This window comes from Sorex fumeus, unplaced genomic scaffold, assembly GCF_029834395.1.
Source record: "Sorex fumeus unplaced genomic scaffold, SorFum_2.1 ptg000029l, whole genome shotgun sequence".
Classification (NCBI taxonomy): domain Eukaryota; kingdom Metazoa; phylum Chordata; class Mammalia; order Eulipotyphla; family Soricidae; genus Sorex; species Sorex fumeus.
In genome coordinates, this window is record NW_026606086.1 from 2,693,514 (window position 1) to 2,710,979 (window position 17,466).

Below are 17,466 nucleotides of genomic sequence, written 5' to 3' on the forward strand. Positions count from 1 at the left end.
CCCATTGATTTTTCTTTTTTGGGGGGCTACTTTAAAGTTAGTTCTTGAGCTTTAAGAACAAGAGTGGCAGCCCGTGGTGAGGAAGGAGGAGGCAGACGCTGAGGTCACCGAGAGAGATGTGGCGTCTCCGTGGTGAGGTCAGCTAGCTTGTCGCCGGCTCACATTGATCTCAAGGTCGAGACTGAAGACCTTGCCGTAGCTCAGGGAACAGCAAGTTGGCATCAGCTGTGCCAGGAACCTAAGATGACAGTCAGGATGGGCAGGGCAGGGAGACTTCAGCGTCAGGGGACAGGGAGAGGACGCGTGAGCAGGGTCAGTGGGATGCCAGAGACCGTCTCAGAGGCTTCCAGAAGCCAGGAAGGGCGAAAGGCAGTGGAGGTGGGGGGTGGTCAGACGAGATCAGATGTGGAGATGGGGAAGGCAGAAAAACAGGAAGGGCGTCGGCCCGGAAGTGTGAGTTACATATACCTGACGCGTCACGCCTGGAGCATGGCCTTGTGCAGCTCACGCAGTGCTCAGGGGAGCCTGGACTTTCCCCCAGGAAGTCACAAGGGAGCACATGTGTGGTGCTAGCGGCAGGCGCCTGCCCTCTGGGGGTGCATTCGTCTTGGTTCCTCTCGTCAGGAGCGAGGGGATGGTGTGTCGTTGGTCTCCTGCTGTCCGGGGTGAAGTCTCCTATCTGCCCGTCCTCCAGAGCTCCCCGAAAGGGGTGAGGAGCCGTGGGGCCTGCCGGCATGAAACAGCGTGTCTGCCGGAGACAGTGCAGTCAGGCAGGGGCGGCCCAATGTCCTGGGCTAGGTCTCATTCTGGGGCTGCTCTGCCATGCCAGCAGTGTGGCCCATCCTCCTGCATGGCAGGACTCGGGCTGCGCCGCCCGTGGGGGTGAGGCCTGCCTCGTGGCGACGGAACTGAGCCTGGTGCTCTCGACTCCCTCGACCCCTGAGGCGTGGCTGCCAGCCCCCCCACACACACAAGATTCCCCGTTACTTGGCAGAAACACCCCCACGGGCCACCATGGACCATCCGCCCTGTCTGTGGACCCCCACCCGGCGCAGGGCTGACCGTGGGAAGGGACCACTGTTGTGGTACTGCCTAGCACAGAGGAGCCTCGTGATGGGTCAGGCAGTGCTCGGGACCCCCTTGGGACCTGAAGGGTCTTGTTGCAGCAGCTTCCAGGATCCATCCCGCGTGGAGCGCCTGCTTGGTAGCTCGCACCTGGCCAGTGTTATTCCGGAGCAGCGGTCCAGCCTGGCACCCACCTCACTTCCCGTTCACTGCTGGTGCCTTGCGGTCGCTTCATGTTTCCCATTGCCACTATGGCTTGCTGCCCTTGCTCGTGACGTGTAGCTGCCCCATTCTGGGTATCTCGTTGCTCACCACCCACCCCGGCTATTTTCAGCAACCTGAGGGACCCCCTTTCACCTCCTTCCTGTCTCCTTATACCACCAGAATGTGTTTTTCATTTTTCTTTCTTTTGTTTGTTCTTTGCCACACTCAGCAATGCTGTGAGCTGACTCCTGGTCCTGTGCTCGAGGATCACTTCTGGTAGACCTTTGGGACCATCTGGGGTGCCAGAGAGGAACCAGGGTTGGCCATGTGCAAGGCAAGTGCCCTGCCCACCGTGCTACTGTCTCTCCGGCCTATGGATGGGTCAGTTTCTAATGTTTAGGGTTTTTTTTTTTTTTTTGTGACGGAGGCTGGGGATACGGAATCCTGGGCCTCACCTATAGAATCATGCGAGGTAAACACTCTGCCACCCCTGTCCCCATTTATTTCTTGGTTGGCAGTTCAGGGATCGAATTCAGGTCTCACGTATGTCAGGCCGGCTTTCTATGGCCGCAGCCCAAATGGATGAATGACTTTTTTTCCTGGTGGTGGTGCAGAGGTGCCACTCAGGTCTTACATGGACACTGATGTGCTGAGCACCCAGCCGCTGGCCCCAGCCGGCCAGTCTCCTCCTAGGGTCATGACCAGCATTGCTCTTCTTGGTGCAGATGGTGGGCCTTTTGCCATGTGATTTAGTTCCCAGATTGGGTGCAAGGCTCTCAGCTGGCAGCCCACTGCCCTCCATGCCCTTCTCACTGCCCCTGGATGGGCTGGCCTTCTGGCAAGGGCCTGCCCTACGGACTTGTAGGCTTGTGATGGCTAATTGCCTAGGGCCGTTTGATGTAGCTCCTCTTTCACCCAGGGCCATTGAGGCTCACCACCCCTCAAGTCCCCTTCGCTTCCAGTGACTGGCAGAAGCTCAAATGGCAGTGCCTGGAGCAGGGTCGGAGATGGTACCGGGGAAACGGGCGTGAGGCTGTTGGCAGATGGTGATTCTCAGGCTTCCCCCTGCAGTGTCATGGTCTCAGTTCACTGGCACGTAACACTTCAGGTAAGTGGGAGCCAGAGAGGTAGGACAGTGGGGGAGGCACTTGCCTTGCACGTGCCTGACCCAAGTTCGGTCCCCGGCACTGCACAGGATTCCAGACCCCTGCCAGGAGTGAGCCCTGAACACAGAGCCAGGAGTAGGGCCCAAGCACAGAGCCAGGAGTTAGCTTGGCATGTATAGCCAGGAGTAAGTTCTTAGCACAGGGCCAGGAGTGATCCCTGAGCACAGAGCCAGGAGACGTCCTGAGCACAGAGCCAGGAGTAAATGCTGAGTGTAGAGCCGGGAGTGATCCTTGAGCACAGAGCCAAGTGTGAGCCCAAGCACAGAGCCAGGAGTCAGCCCTGAGCACAACCAGCTGTGGCCACCAAACTGACACTTAAATAAGACAGGCTGGAGGGGAATGCTGGGTCTTAGCTTTCCTTGCACGTGGCTGATCTTTTTTCCCCTTGCACTTAGAGGGTCCCCCAGGCACTGCTACTTGTGACCCCCGAAACCAAAGTTAACAGAAAAGAAGAGGTCTCGTGAGGAGCAAGTTTAAGAAGCCTTTAGATTCTGTCTCCCAGCCCCCAGGAGGTGGCCAGGGGCGCAGTGGGTGGACTGTGTAAACTCAAAGACCTGCAGCAGCCGTGGTCTATCTCTTCCGCACCATCTGTAGTCTCAGGCCGTTCCCCCACCCCAGGGAGGTCGATGGCAATGGGCGGGCGAAGGAAGGAAACGAGGGCCCGGCTGGTTGGTCTTAGTTGCAGTTCATTCCATTCCCATCTCCATTCTCCTCTGATTCTCCTCCTGCTTCTTCCTCCCCCGTGCTACTTCATTCTCCTTCTTGCTCTGGAATCTGGATCCCCTTTTTCTTCTCCTTCTGGAGTCTGGATCCTGATCCCCATTCCACTCTTTCTCTGGGGTCTGGATTCTGATCCCGATTCCCCAGCCCACTCTTACAGTCTAGTTATATTCCTCAGCATGAGGGGTTGGAGTAACAATTACAGATGGGTGTGGTCACAAGCAATAGGGGTCAAGTTCTTTCCCTCGGGGAAAGCCGCTTCTCAGACTCTCTCAGCAGGACAACCCACCCTAGAGCTGAACTCCCTGGGTGTGTTTCTCCTCTTCTTGTCCAACAAACATATAAGCATTTGTAATATTAATCATTTTGTGTGGCTACAGTAAGAAATACCTTAAACTTACAGAATTGCTCTCCTAGGGCCATCTTGGTCTCAGACTACAGTGCTCAGGCCAGATAGTCTTTCCTATCCCTAGCAGGGTCCTAGTCTCGTTGTTACTTTTGGATCATGACAGCATTTGTCTATGATCAAGCTCTTATAGTTAAGAACCGTGGCACTTTGGCCTGGCCTATTTTGATGCCAGGGTAGCTCACTGCTTGCCCTGGGTCCGTTCAGTCCCTTGTCGGGACCCTACTTTTGGGTTGTTAGGAAGCAAGGGCAACTGAGTCTTAAGTCGAGAAAGCAGATGCCCGGGAGTAAATAATATTCAAAGCCAATTAAATCCTAACTTACAAAGCATAAAATTAAGGGTCTTCCTATATCTATACAAAAAGGACATTGCTTTAAAGTAAATTATTCAAAAGACATAAGGAGAAGAGAAAGGCAATATTAACTTACAGTACAATTTCAGTGTCCTAGAAGGATCTGACCTTACAAATGAACAGATACTGATTAGGGGAAAAGCTGATTAACTGGTTGGGGAAGAGAGCTAGAGAAGAGTTTACAGATAAACACAATGGAATGGAAGGGCCTTAGGAGCACTGTAATAAACCTGAGTCCCCAAAGCAATGTGATCCTGCAGGCGGCTATTCAGTACTTAGGTCCTGGCAGAAGAGGGAAACCAGTTCAGGAAAGGTGGGAAGACCCCATAAATAGATGTTTCTTAGGTCACCATCCCATCCTAGGCTCTTCAGCAACTCCTTATTTTACAGGCTCTTTAACTGTTTATTGCAGACAAGTTTTTTTCCCCCTTTTCTTTCTTTTTTTTTTGACTTTTTGAAGCCTTTGTCCTGGCTCTGCGGTCAGGCTGTGTCCTGCTGTGCTCAGGAACGCTCCCTCGTGGTGCTTCGGGGCTATCCTGGCTCTGCCTGGGGTGCTCCCTGAGGTGCTTTGCTAGTTCTGCTCTGTGCTGAGGCTGCCCTGGGGATGCTCTGCCCCCTGGTGGTGTGTGTGGGTCCCTGTGGGGCTGGAAATTTGAACCAGGGTCTTAGACACTGCAGCCAAATGTATAGCAAGTAAGGGCCTCTGACTGTGTGCTCCCTCTCTCCCTCTCCCTCTCTCTCCCTCTCTTGCTTTCTCTCTCCCTCTCCCTCTACCTTTCTCGCTCTCCCGTTCTCTCACTCTCCCCTCTCTCTCCCCCCCACCCCCCTTCCCCTCTCTCTCTGCCTCTCTTTTTCTTTTTCTACTCTCCCCCCCAACCTTTCTTATTTTTCTTACTAAGAAGGGAATTTCTGTGCTGTATTTCTGTGCAGGTATATGGCCTTCTCTTTGGGTTGAAACTTCCCCGTTCTTTTCGCTTTTTTGCCTGAGGGATTTCTCATCGTGGTCTTCCTCCCTCCCCTCCATCCCTCCCTTCTTCCCTCTCTCCTTCCTTCCCTCTCTCCTTCCTTCCTGCTTTCCCTCTCTCCTTCTGTCCTTCTCCCTCTCCCTCCCGCCTGTCCGGCCCCTGCCCAGGGCTGCTGCGGTGTGGGGCAGGCAGTGCCGTGCTAGAGCCAGGCTTGCCTTCTTTCAGGGTGGGACACATCCACGGTGCTCGGGACTCCTTCCTGGCTCTGTTCTTGGGACCCACTGCCCGTGGACCGGGGGCCTAGGAGGGAGCCGGGGGAGCCCAGATGGGCCTTGTGGGGGGCAGGTGCCCTCCTCGCTGTGCTGTCTCCGACAGTGCCCCTGCTCTGACCTGCTGGGCTTCGCCCCCCCCCCCACGTCCCTGCCCTCTGGGCACTATGCAGCAGCCTCTGCGCGTCCTGCCCGTCCACGCAGGCCACTTGCAGCCCTGCTTGGGCTTGTCACGCTCCTCAGCCGGCCTCTCCTTGTACCTGCACGTCATGGTGCCAGGCCGTCCACAGCGCCCTGGTCTGGCAGTGTGAGAGCCGGCCCGAGGAGAGGGTTTCACACACTCACCCCCGCCCCAGGTGGTACTGCAGTTGGCAGCCACCGGACACGCAGGGCTGCCCTGTCGTGCTTATATCTGACCCTTTGCTGTGCAGATACAGTGAGTTTTGGGGGATCGTGGGCTTCCGGGCGGTGCTCAGGCAGTACCCGGTGGAGGGCAGGTCAGTGCAAGGGCTTGAGGAGATGCTGCCGGGAGTCCCTTGGAAAGCTGCGTAGTGCTGGGGTTCTTCAGGGCTCCTCCTGTAGTGCTCAGGGGTCCAGGTGATGCCTGGGAGGAAGCCCGGCTGGGGGTCCGGAGGTGCATGAGTGGTGACCACTGTTACTGTTTCCTGCCAGCACTGTGCAGTCTTTATTTCTGGGGGCGGGGTACACCCCACCGAGTGGTGCTCGGGGCTGACTGTGCTCTGCACTCAGGGCTCACTCCTGGTGGGGCTTGAGGGGCCATAGGGGGCGCCGGGGATTGGAACTGTGTCAACGCATGAAGGCAAGCGCCCTCTTTGCTCTGTTCTACAGCCTTCGGGTTATTTATTTATTTTTATAGGGAATAATCTCCCAGGAAGTGAGATGAAACAAAACAAACAAAACAAAACAAAAATGGCCTCTTTCAGACCAGAGTGATAGCACAGCGGGTAGGGCACTGGTCTTGCACAGCTGACCTGGGTTCGATTCCTGGCATCCCATCTGGTTCTCCGAGCATGGCTTAGAGTGATTTCTGAGTGCAGAGCCAAGGATAAGACCTGAGCATTGTCAGGGGTTGCCCAAAAACAAATGGAAAAAAAAAAAATGAAATAGCTTCTTCCCCATTGACTCTGCATGTTAAAGGGTAAGGAAAAGATTAGGCAGAAGCCAGAGATACAGAGATGAGAGAGACGGTGATGTCACGTGGAGGTAGAACTGTCCCTTCACTGAACGTAACTGACTGTGTGAACATACACAGTGACTCGCCAGCACGGCTCAACTCCATGGCTTCCCGAGGGGGTGGCGGCACCCCCGAACTCCTGTCCCCAGCTCGCATGCTGCCCCTCCTTGGGAAGTTGGTTCCTGGCCCCAGTTTCCTCTGAGTTCCTGCTTTATCTCCATCACTCCCTCTCGCCCCTCCCCGAGTCCGTGATGCGTCGGCTGTGTGGCAGACAGTCGGGGGAGAGGGAACAGACAGCCAGTTAGGGAGACCGGGTGGAAGCGCTAGAGGGATGCGCTCTTGGGTGCCATGGAAACCCAGACTCAGCGAGGTGCTAGCTCAGCCATGGGGATGGGGCGGTGGGGGAGGCAGGCATGGGACTGCGCCCAAACACGGGCCAGGGTGTGGCTGTGGGGGTTTGGGGGGCAGGGCAGGGGAGAGGAGGTGGCCAGGAAACTGCCACCAGCCCTGCCCCTGCGTCCCCGCCCTGGGCTCTGACGGAGGCAGTAGGTGATAGTCCCCGAGGCAGATACCAGGCCCGCCACGCCACCATCCACCACTATTGTCCCCGTCACCATCTTGTGAGTGCGGCAATCACCATGACCTTCATCACCCACCAGTCCCTGTCCCTGTCCCTGCCTCAGTCTTGTCCTGGTCACTTGCGCCGTCGCTCTGTCCTCACCATCGCCGTTGTTCCTGTGTCACACCGATAGCTGTGTCGCCCTCAGCGTCACCAGTAGCAGCCGTCTGCCCTGCATCCTGCCCGCCCCCCTCCAGCCTGCCCTGTCCGGCAGCCCCCTTCGGCATCGTTCCTGTGCTAGGATTGTTGTCACCCCACCATCACTGCCGTGACCACTGCTTCCATTGTCTTGGTTTTGGGGCCACATCCCACAGTGCTCAGGGCTTTCTTCTGGCTCTGTGCTCAGCAGTCACTCCTTGTGGTGCGTAGGGAACGCGTAGGGGGCTGCAGGGTCTGCTGGCGCTTGACAGGCACCCACCGCACCGTAGCTGCAGCCCCCACTACCATTGTTACTGTCGTTGTCATCACCATGCTCGTCATCATCATACTGGCATTACGCCACAGCCTCACCACTGCTGGTACAGTCTCATTGTCACGTGACCGTTGTCACCACCAGGATCAATCTTCACCATCGTTGCCCATCACCATTGTCACCACTATCACTGTCACCACTATCCTCTTCAACATCATCACTGTCACCATTGTTTTTATCATCACTATTGTTGTCACCACCATTGTCTTCACGACACTGTCACCATTGTCACCACTGTCATCAGTGTCACCACCGTTGTCTTCATCACTGTCGCCATTGTCACCACCATCAGTGTCCCCACCGTTCTCTTCATCATTTCTCTTGCCACCACAGCGTTACTGTCTCTACTGTTCCTCCACCGTCACCATTGCTGTATCCCCACATCATCACTGTCACTCGTTCTCACCATCATCACTACCGCACGGTTGTCATTCTCACTAGTCACCTTTTTTTTGGGGGGGGGTCACACCCGGCAATGCTCAGGGGTCACTCCTGGCTCTGCACTCAGGAATTACCCCTGGCAGTGCTCAGGGGACCATATGGGATGCTGGGAATCGAACCCAGGTCGGCCACAGGCAGGGCAAGCACCCTGCTGGCTGTGCTGTCTCCAGCCCACGTCAGAATCGTCTCCATCCTCTGCACACTTTCACTGCTGCATGGTTTTCACCATCACCACCATCCGCACCACCATCTTCACCACCATCTGCTCACCTCTGCTTAGTAGAAGGGGTATCATTAAGTCAGTGACTCCAACCCGAGGTTTTTGTTTTGTTTTATTTTTTTGCTTTTTGGGTCACACCCAGCAATGCACAGGGGTTACTCCTGGCTCTGCACTCAGGAATTACTTCTGGTGGTGCTTGGGGGACCTTATGGAATGCTGGGAATTGAACCCGGGTCAGCCATGTGCAAGGCAAACGCCCTACCCGCTGTGCTATCGCTCCAGCCCCTCCAACCCGAGGTTTAGGGTACTGGAGTAGGGAAGAGAGATTTCTTCTGTGGACTGGTTGACTCCCAGCACTCCTTGTACCCCAAATTCCTCTCCCATTCCTGTCTGCTCCTCATCTTTGCCCCTTATTGGTGGGGTCTTCCCAGAACCTGCCAGTCAGAAATGTGTAGAGTGGTGTGGCTTCGTCTGGAGGCCTCAGGAAGTCCAGAGAAACGTGGAGTCTGATCTGTTGCCTCCTGCCAGACCCTCTCTGCCCAGGTCACACGCCTGCGCCAGCAGATTGTCCTCCGCCTGGGAATCAGACAGCTCATGCGGGACCCAATTCCCTCTTTGTTGGTATTTAGTTTTATTTTTGTGGATGGGGGGGCCACATCCAGTGGTGCTCAGGGCTGGCTTCTGGTGGGTTCAGAGGGCCATATGGGGTGCTAGGAACTGACAGCTGCGTGCAAGGCAAGTGCCTGACCTGCTGTGCTCTTGTTCCATCCCTGTTGAAATGGAATGTCAGTTTGCTTTCTCTGGGTCCTCGGTGTGCTTCGGGCATTTGAGTATGGGGCGTTGAGGGAAGCACCGTGACTTGGCTGGCAGCAAGTGAACTTCTTGGTTTCTCAACCCAAACGGCCAGATGTGGGGGAAAGGACGAGGAAGTTGTGGTTTAGATACACGGTGGACACTGCGCAACCCCGAGAAAGCAGTCATGCCCTTTGCAGCACCACGGAGGGAGCTAGTGTCATGCCGAGTGAAGTCAGGCAGAAGGGAAGAAAGCAAGCACCCGCCCATTGTATTATTTCTGTACTGTATCTTGCCCCCAGAAGGTGTCTTTGACAAGTAAAGCTGGGACCAGAGAGCTTAGTGATGAGGGGGCTTGCCTTGCACATGGCTGATGCCCCTGTTCCATGCCTGGCACTGCACAGGGTCACCACCAAGAGTGACAGCTGTGCACAGAGCCTGGAGTAAGCCCTGAGTACCTCGGGCTGTGGCCCCAAAACAAAACAAGAAGACACGTTAAAGTTAAAAGATGCTGTCATAGGAGCTGGAGAACTAATCCAATGGGCAAGGTTTCGTGCTCAGATCTTACTCCTGACTCTGCACTCGGGGATCACTCCAGTGCGCTCGGGACCATATGGGGTGTTGGTAATTGACCTTGGTGTGGGGCTGATCCCCTGGGCACCAGATGGGGGAAGTCATCATCTTCTTTTTTTTCTTTTTCGTTTTGGGTCACACCCGGTGATGCTCAGGGGTTACTTCTGGCTCTGCACTCAGGAATTACTCCTGGCTGTGCTCAGGAGACCATATGGGATGCTGGGAATCAAACCAGGGTCAGCCGCATGCAAGGCAAACACCCTCCCTGCTGTGCTATCGCTCTGGCCCTGGGGGAAATCTATGTTTGCCTTTTCTTCATCCACGGTTTACTATACTACCCTAAAAATGCTGTCTTTAAAAAAATTGGGGAGGGGGATGGGTGGAGTCATAGTGTAGTAGGGTGTTGGCCTTGCGTGTGATCTCAGGCATCCGCATCCCACATGGTCCCCCTAGCACCTCCAGGAGTAATTACTGAGTGCAGATCCAGGAGTAACCTCGAGCATCACCGGTGTGACCCAAAAAGCCAGAAAGAATTGGGAGGAGAGGGACTTGGGGGCCAACATCTCGTGCTGGGAGGAACCATGGGATGCGGGGTGGAAAGTCATAAAGCCCGGGCCAGCGCCTTCCCTGCACCCCGTGCTCCCTCCTCTACCTGCCCCGTTGACGACCTGGGGAGTCTATGGACCCTGGACCGTGGGTGGGCTCAGACTCACTCGGCTGTCTGTCGGTGACAGCAGCCCAGAGGCCTTGGCCCAGCACCCTCATTCACACCTCATTGCTTTGCTGAAGTTTAATGCGGCTCTTTCCCCCCACCTTTCCTTTCCTTTGTTGCTTTAGTGGCCGATCATCTCGGCTGTGACCCCCAGACGCGATTCTTCGTACCCCCAAACATCAAACAGTGGATTGCCTTGCTTCAGAGGGGAAACTGCACCTTCAAGGAGAAGATATCACGGGCTGCGTTCCACAATGCCGTGGCTGTCGTCATCTACAACAACAAGTCCAAGGAGGAGCCGGTCACCATGACCCACCCAGGTGAGTGGCGGGCAGATCTCCAGCTGGTTGGTGGGTGGGGCTTCAGTATTGATAAGTCTTTGATCAGTGTACGGGGCGGGGCATCCAGTGGGCATGGCTTCGTGGCCCTAGCCGCATCCTTGTCATTCCCATTCCCAAGTCAATTTTCGTTTCCTGCCAGGATGAAATCAGTGATTTCAGGGGCCTCCTTTTGTTGAGATTGCGCATCTGTTTTCCTTCAGTTGAACTATTTTCTTTCTCTTTATCCAGAAGAGTCTGGAAAACTTGGTATTTACAAAGTAGGTCTCTACCAATCCACCAACCACCTCTCACCCACCCCCATGGTTTTGTGTTTTTGACTTTTTTGGGGTTTTTTGTGTGTGTGTGTGTGTGTGTGTTTTGAGGTAAAGGGAAGCAAATTGTTCCAGGTGATTCATTGTTCCAAATGATTCCTCCCAGTCATCACCTGGGCTTCCCAGGGATGACCTGTTTGAGGATGACTTTACTTCCTCTTGATAAATGCAGAAATTGACTTTGTTCTGTTGGGGGACCAGTACATCCACCTTTATTTCTGGTGGAAGCATTAAAGATATTTCCAGCGTAACCATCATTTTTATTGCAGTTATTTTTGCATCGTTTTCAGCAACTGTTGTTTCTCCTAACATGGTTCTGCGGTTCCTTGCTATTGCCTCTTCTTGACTTTTGTCAGATATTCTTTGAAGGCATTTTGTTGATTCACAGCAGAATTGTGAGGAAAGTACAGTATTCTCACACCTCCAGCAGTCATTCCTCCCTCCCGTGCCCAGGCCTCCTCCGGGCTTTCTGCTCAGGGGCATTCCTGGTGGGACTCTGGGAGCCCCTGGTATGCTGGGGATCGAACCGGGGGTCACAGCGTCCAAGGCAAGTGCCCTCCCTGCTGGACTATTGCTCCAGCCCAGTTATTATTGTTGAACTGGAATCAATGGGGCCTCTTAGAACATTCTGAGATCGGTTTACTCAACGTTTCTCATTTTTAGTACTCATCACTCCCGTATGTTTTTTTTGGTTTTTCCCATTTCTGAGGAGGCCCTTTCTCGCCCTTATCTCTCTAGTTCCTTTCTTGCTGATAATGTTTCTAGTGGATTGTGAGTCAAAAAATTTCCATCTGAGAAAGTGAATATCCCATTTACTGGTACTACCAGGGGGGTCCCAGGAAGTGGGGTCCTGGGGAGCCGCCCCTAGAGACGGATTCTCTAGGAAGCAGATAAACCGAGGGAGACACACTGGCCCAGGGGGCAGCTGAGGTATTGTTCTTAGCACAAAAGTGGGTTTGTTCTGGGGAGATGTATCTGGTAAGGTAATATAGTGATGAGGCAGGTGCCTTGACCAGGGATCACACATTGGTGCTGATGTTTTCCTGGAGACCCACATCTGTTTTTCTTCTCCTCTGCTCCTCCTTACAACTGCTGTGCCTCAAACTCGTCAGCACTCATCATAATCCATTGGGGAGACATGAGGAGCCACAAAACTGGCATGTCACAACAGAGGAGAGTGTCTTTTGTTTTATTTTTTATTTTTTAAATTTTTATTAGTGAAACACCATGAGGTACAGTTGTAGACTTACAAATTTTTGTGCTTGGGTTTCAGTTATACAGTGATCAAGTACCCATCCCTCCACCAGTGCCCTTTCTCCACCACCACTGATCCCAGTATCCCTCCCACCCCCCATCCCTCCTATCCCATCCTGCCTCTGTGGCAGGGCATTCCCTTTTGTTCTCTCTGAGGAGAGTGTCTTTAGGTCTCTCTGCAAGTTGCAAAACCCAGGAGCCAGGATTGGGGGTGCCCACAGCTGGGCACTATCTCGCCTGGGCCGGTGTGAGGGAAGGCTGAGGAAAGGGCTCAGTCCAGGAACTTCTCATGCAGGAGCCCCCTGTGCCCTGAATCTTGACCCGCTCAGGATACTGCCCCAAACTTCAGCCCCTCTGAAGAGATAGCACAGTAGGGAGGGCTTGCCTTGCATGAGACTGACCCAGGTTTGATTCCCAGCATCCCATAGGGTCCCCTGAGCACAGCTAGAAGTAATTCCCGATTGCAGAGCCAGAAGTCAGCCCCCAAATTAAAACAACAAAAAATCTCAGAAAAAAACCTCTGCCCCTGACCCGCACCCCCCAAAAGACCAGGCTGGGTAAGGAAAGTCCTCGGTTTACCACGGGACTTAGGACGTGACTGTGAGTGATAAATTCCTTCAGCCTGGGATGGGACTCAGCTTCACCATCACGGTGACGCGGAGTCAGAGATTGGGCAAGCTCCTGAGCACTGGGAAGGGGTTTCCAGAGGCGTGAAGCGTGAGCCAGCTGGGAGGAGGGGCCCCCCACTGTGGGCGTTTGAGCTGGGGAATCTGGAGCCGGAAAGTGCTGTCCAACGTGCACAACACCGTCACACTCTCACACGCTTTCTCACTACTTAGCATTGAGAGTCGTATGTATACACACACACATACACACACACACACACACGCTTTCTCACAGGTTCAGCATTATGTTGACTATTGGGCTTCCCACATACATGTGTGCATGCACGCTCACCCAGTCACACACCCCCTCACACTCCCACATTCATAAGTCACACACACACTTGCACACATTCTCTCTCTCCGACACACGCTCATCCCGTCACACACGAGCCCTCACACTCTCCCGTACTCTCACACACACATTCTCTACACTCCCAGTCACGTGCCCCCCCGTGCTTCCCCAGACTCAGGTACTCACGTACATACACACTCGCCCAGTTATGCATCCCCTCACACTTTCAGAGTTACACACATTCACACACATTTTTTTCTTACACTTTCACACACATTCTTTTTTTTCAAAGATTACAATTTTTTTTTTTATTAATAGATGCTTTCTTTCCATTAAAAATTATTTTGGCATGTTTCCTTTTAGGATTTAACACTCTGATTATCTTTAAAATCTAAGCAATGTATTATCTTTTTTTTTATTGAATCATTGTGAGATAGCACTGTAGCACTGTTGTCCTGTTCATCGATTTGCTCGAGAGGGCACCAGTAAGATCTCCATTGTGAGACTTGTTGTCACTGTATTAGGCATATTGAATATGTCACGGGGAGCTTGCCAGGCTCTGCTGTGAGGGCTGGATACTCTCGGTAGCTTTCCGGGCTCTCCGAGAGGGTTGGAGAAATCGAACCCAAGTTGGCCACATGCAAGGCAAACACCCTACCCGCTGTGCTGTCGCTCCAGCCCTGGCCATACCACCCTGAACACACCTGATCGCGATCTTGAATCACTGTGAGATAGTTTGAATCATGAATCACTGTGAGATAGTTTGATCTTGAATCACTGTGAGATAGTTTGAGTTTCAGCTGTACAATGATTGAACACCCATCCCTCCACCGGTGCATATTCCCCACCATCAATGTCCCCAGTATTCTGCCCCCCCCGATCCCACCTCTCCCCCACCCTCTATGGCAGACAATCTCCCCCATACTCTCTCTCTGCTTTTGGGCATTACACACATTCTCTCTCACATACATTAATAATTCTCTCACATTCACACATACTCTCACACACATTCTCACACACACTCACATCCACACACATGTTCTCTCTTACTCCTACAGTTACCCGGTCACACCCCTTATGCTTTGCTGCTTCCTCCTGCCCTCACCCACCCACACTCAGGCTCTCCCTGTCCCCCATCCGCCATCCCCACGCCCCGGCTGCCTCTCCTCTGCGGGAGGTTGCGACCTTCTGTCCCTCGGCAGGACTGGTCTCTCGCTATCTGTCCTGTGCCCAATGTGGCAGAACCCCTCGGGGGTCGTGGGGTGTAGATGGTGGCGAGTGTCTCAGGAGAAGGCCAGCATCTGCTCCACACGAGCAGGCAGGCCTCCGGGACCCTGTGCTTGGGACACACCCTCTGTCCCCTCCTCCTGTTCTGGGATGTGCCCAGGCCCCATGTTCTCCCAGTGTCCCTCAGGGCCTCAGGGGTCCCGTCTACCCCTCTCACCCACACCCCGAGTGACCTTTGTCATGGGGCCTTTCAGCTCTCGGTGTCCTGCGCACCTGGCGGGGGCCTGGTGTGGGAAGAGGCATCTCTATTCTGGACCAAGGGCATCTCAGGAGAGCCTCTTGCCCTTTCTCTGTTGGCGCCAGCACCCGTCATGGTGTCAGTCACAGCAGCCCAGGACGCGGCCTCACGCCTTCCCTAATCCACCCCCCTCCACAGACCGCCAGGAGGGTGATAAGCCTGAGGTGTGCAAAGGCTGTTCAGTTGAGGGGCTGGAGTGATAGCACAGCGGGTAGGGCGTTTGCCTTGCACATGGCCAACCTGGGTTTGATTCCCAGCATCCCATATGGTCCCCCAGGCACTGCCAGAGGTAATTCCTGAGTGCATGAGCCAGGACTAACCCCTGTGCATCGCTGGGTGTGACCCAAAAAGCAAAAAAAAAAAAAAAAAAAAAAAGGCTGTTTGGCTGAGCCAGGGGTGGGGGGCTTCCACGGGGGAGGGCAAGAACTGAAGGGAGAACCCATTCATTCATGAGGGCAGAGGCCCTGGGCTCTCCGCCTCACACACCAGCTGTGAGACAAGCCCCAGGCCCACCGCCCCGCCCCACTGCTTCTTGAGACTTCCAGAAACTTCCCTCCCTCCCCCACTCGCCCAGATCAAGCCTTGGGTGTGCTTCTCTGTGTTCAGGTAGGTCAGGCTTGATGCAGAGTTCAAGGGCCTGCTTGTGGCCCACCCTGTTTCTGCCCACGGTGCTTCCTAGGGTCCACCCGCCAGGAGTGATCCTTAGTCACAGTGCTCAGAGTTAGCTCTGACCTCCAGTGGGCGTGGCCCCAAACCCAAACATCAAAGCCCCAAACAAACACATAGCATTGATTTCTCCAGTCTCCCCAGGCCCCCGGGCCACTGCTTTCACTGACCAGAAGTTCTAAAATATCCCCCAGACACCCAGGATGCTAACAGCCTCCCCACTGTCTGTTTCATTTTGGGGAAATTTCCAGAATGCTCTGGGTTTGTAAGTTCCCCAAAACCACGGTGGCTGACGTGAGCCAAAGTTTTTATGCTAAGGTGTTGAAAATTCTCCGTGAAATTTGTCCTTGGATACTGGTTTTGAGAGGGGAGAAAACAGAAAGACCCAAGCAGGCTTAGGATGAGGGAGGCAGTGGGGGGGGGGGGAGAGGGGGAGGGAGGGAACTTGCCTTACACGTGACTGACATTTGTTTGATTCCCGGCCCCTCATAGGGTCCCTCAGGCCCTGCTAGGAGTGATCCCTGAGCACAGAACTAGGAGTAAGTCCTGAGCACAGAGCCAGGAATGATCCCTGAGTATAGAACAAGGAATGATTGCCAAGCATGGCGCCATGAGTCAGCCCTGAGTGCAAGGCCAGGTGTGATTTCAGAGCACAGAGCCAGGAGCACAGAACCAGGAGTCAGCCCTGAGCACAGAACTGGGTGTCAGCAATGAGCACAGAGCCAGGAGTCAGCCTGGAGCACTACCGGTATGGCCCCAAAACTAAAACAAATGAGAATCAAAGGTCAAGGTCTTTGACTTGTGGGACCCTTAACAGATCTTGGTGTGGAGGCTTCAGGCCCTGGGTGCAGAAGGTCCCTGTCTGCACAGTCTGGGGTTTCCTGTGACTCACGGCCACGGGTGCATTCAGGACTGCGGGAGGGAATGCTCAAGAATGCCTCTGAGAGTCTGGCTCTGACCTCGTCAGGAAGCCGTTGGCTTAGGGATTTCTCAGGGCAGGGCGCTTGAGGAGGAGGAAACCAAGATGTGATCTGGACAGCAGTTACCGGGTGCCAATTCTCTTGCCCACCCCAGTGCTTCAGCTCAACCCCCGCAGAAGAAGAAGGTCCCCAAAGTATAACCCCCTTCCAGGGGTCCTTCGCGCCAACATGGCCAACCCGAGTTCGATTCCTCTGCCCCTCTCCGAGACCCCGGCAAGCTACCGAGTATCTCACCTGCACGGCAAAGCCTGGCAAGCTACCCATGACGTATTCTATATGCCAAACACAGTAACAACAAAGTCTCACAATGGAGGTGTTACTGGGCCCGCTCGAGAAAATCGATGAACAACAGAAGGACAGTGACAGGGGTCCTTATCTACAGAGAAGGCCCCAAGTCGTGGGTGCTTCCCTACCCCTGGAAATAGTGGGCGTGACCTGCAGAAGCAACCTCGTCTGCTCGATCCGTACCATTCAGCCCTGGGACGCAGCCTTCCCTGTCCACTACGGGTGTGCTCTGTTCTGGGTGTACACATCCCCTTTTGGGGAGTCTCTCCTTGGTTCTTTTTTTTTTTTCAGTTTTTGGGCCACACCCACGATGCTCGGGTTACTCCAGGTTCTGCACTCAGGAATCACTCTGGGGTGCAGGAGATGGAACTTGGGTTGACCATGTGCAAAGCAAGCGCCCTACTCACTGGGAGTGTCATCATTTAGGGGATTCGTATCTGAAACTACTTCCTCTTCTCCTTTCCCCTTTTGATTGTGTTGGTGGGTGGTGAGTGGGTGTGTTTGGGTTACAACTGGCTGCACTTAGGGTTGACTCATAACTCAGTACTCGGGCTGACTCATGGCTCTTGTACTTGGGCTCACTCCTGACTGCTCACGGGCACTCCTGACTCTGCTCGGGGCTTCCCGCTGCGTTCAGGGCTGCTTCTTGGTTCTGTGTGTAGGAGGCATTCTAGGGAGTGCTGGGGGAACCCTGTGGGATGCTAAGGACCGAACCTGGGTTCTCTATGTAAAGCAAGTGACCCCTCCGCCCCGTACTCTCTCTCCAGCCTCTTGAAGAGCACTTACAAGCTGGAAGTGGTGTCGCCAGCTAAACGCTGGGGAGGGATCTGTCTCCTGTGGCTTCGCTACAGGAAGGGGCCAGACCTGCTCCTGACACCCTATATATCAGGGTTTGGTCCCTGCTACCCCTCAGGGCTCCTGAGCCCCTCCAGGAGTGACCCCTGAGCACAGAGCCAGGAGGAAAAGCCTGAGTGC

The 17,466-nt window shown here is 54.3% G+C and overlaps 1 protein-coding gene across 3 annotated transcripts in view; it reads left to right on the forward strand.

Moving 5' to 3' along the window:
• The window catches only part of RNF130 (ring finger protein 130), a 49,445-nt gene that overhangs the window by 11,365 nt on the left and 20,614 nt on the right, over window positions 1–17,466 (forward strand). For all 3 annotated transcript variants that reach the window (XM_056115694.1, XM_056115693.1, XM_056115695.1), the window contains exon 2: window positions 10,298–10,492. In XM_056115694.1, coding sequence (XP_055971669.1) covers window positions 10,298–10,492 — 195 coding nt within the window. The remainder of the gene's footprint in view (window positions 1–10,297; window positions 10,493–17,466) is intronic.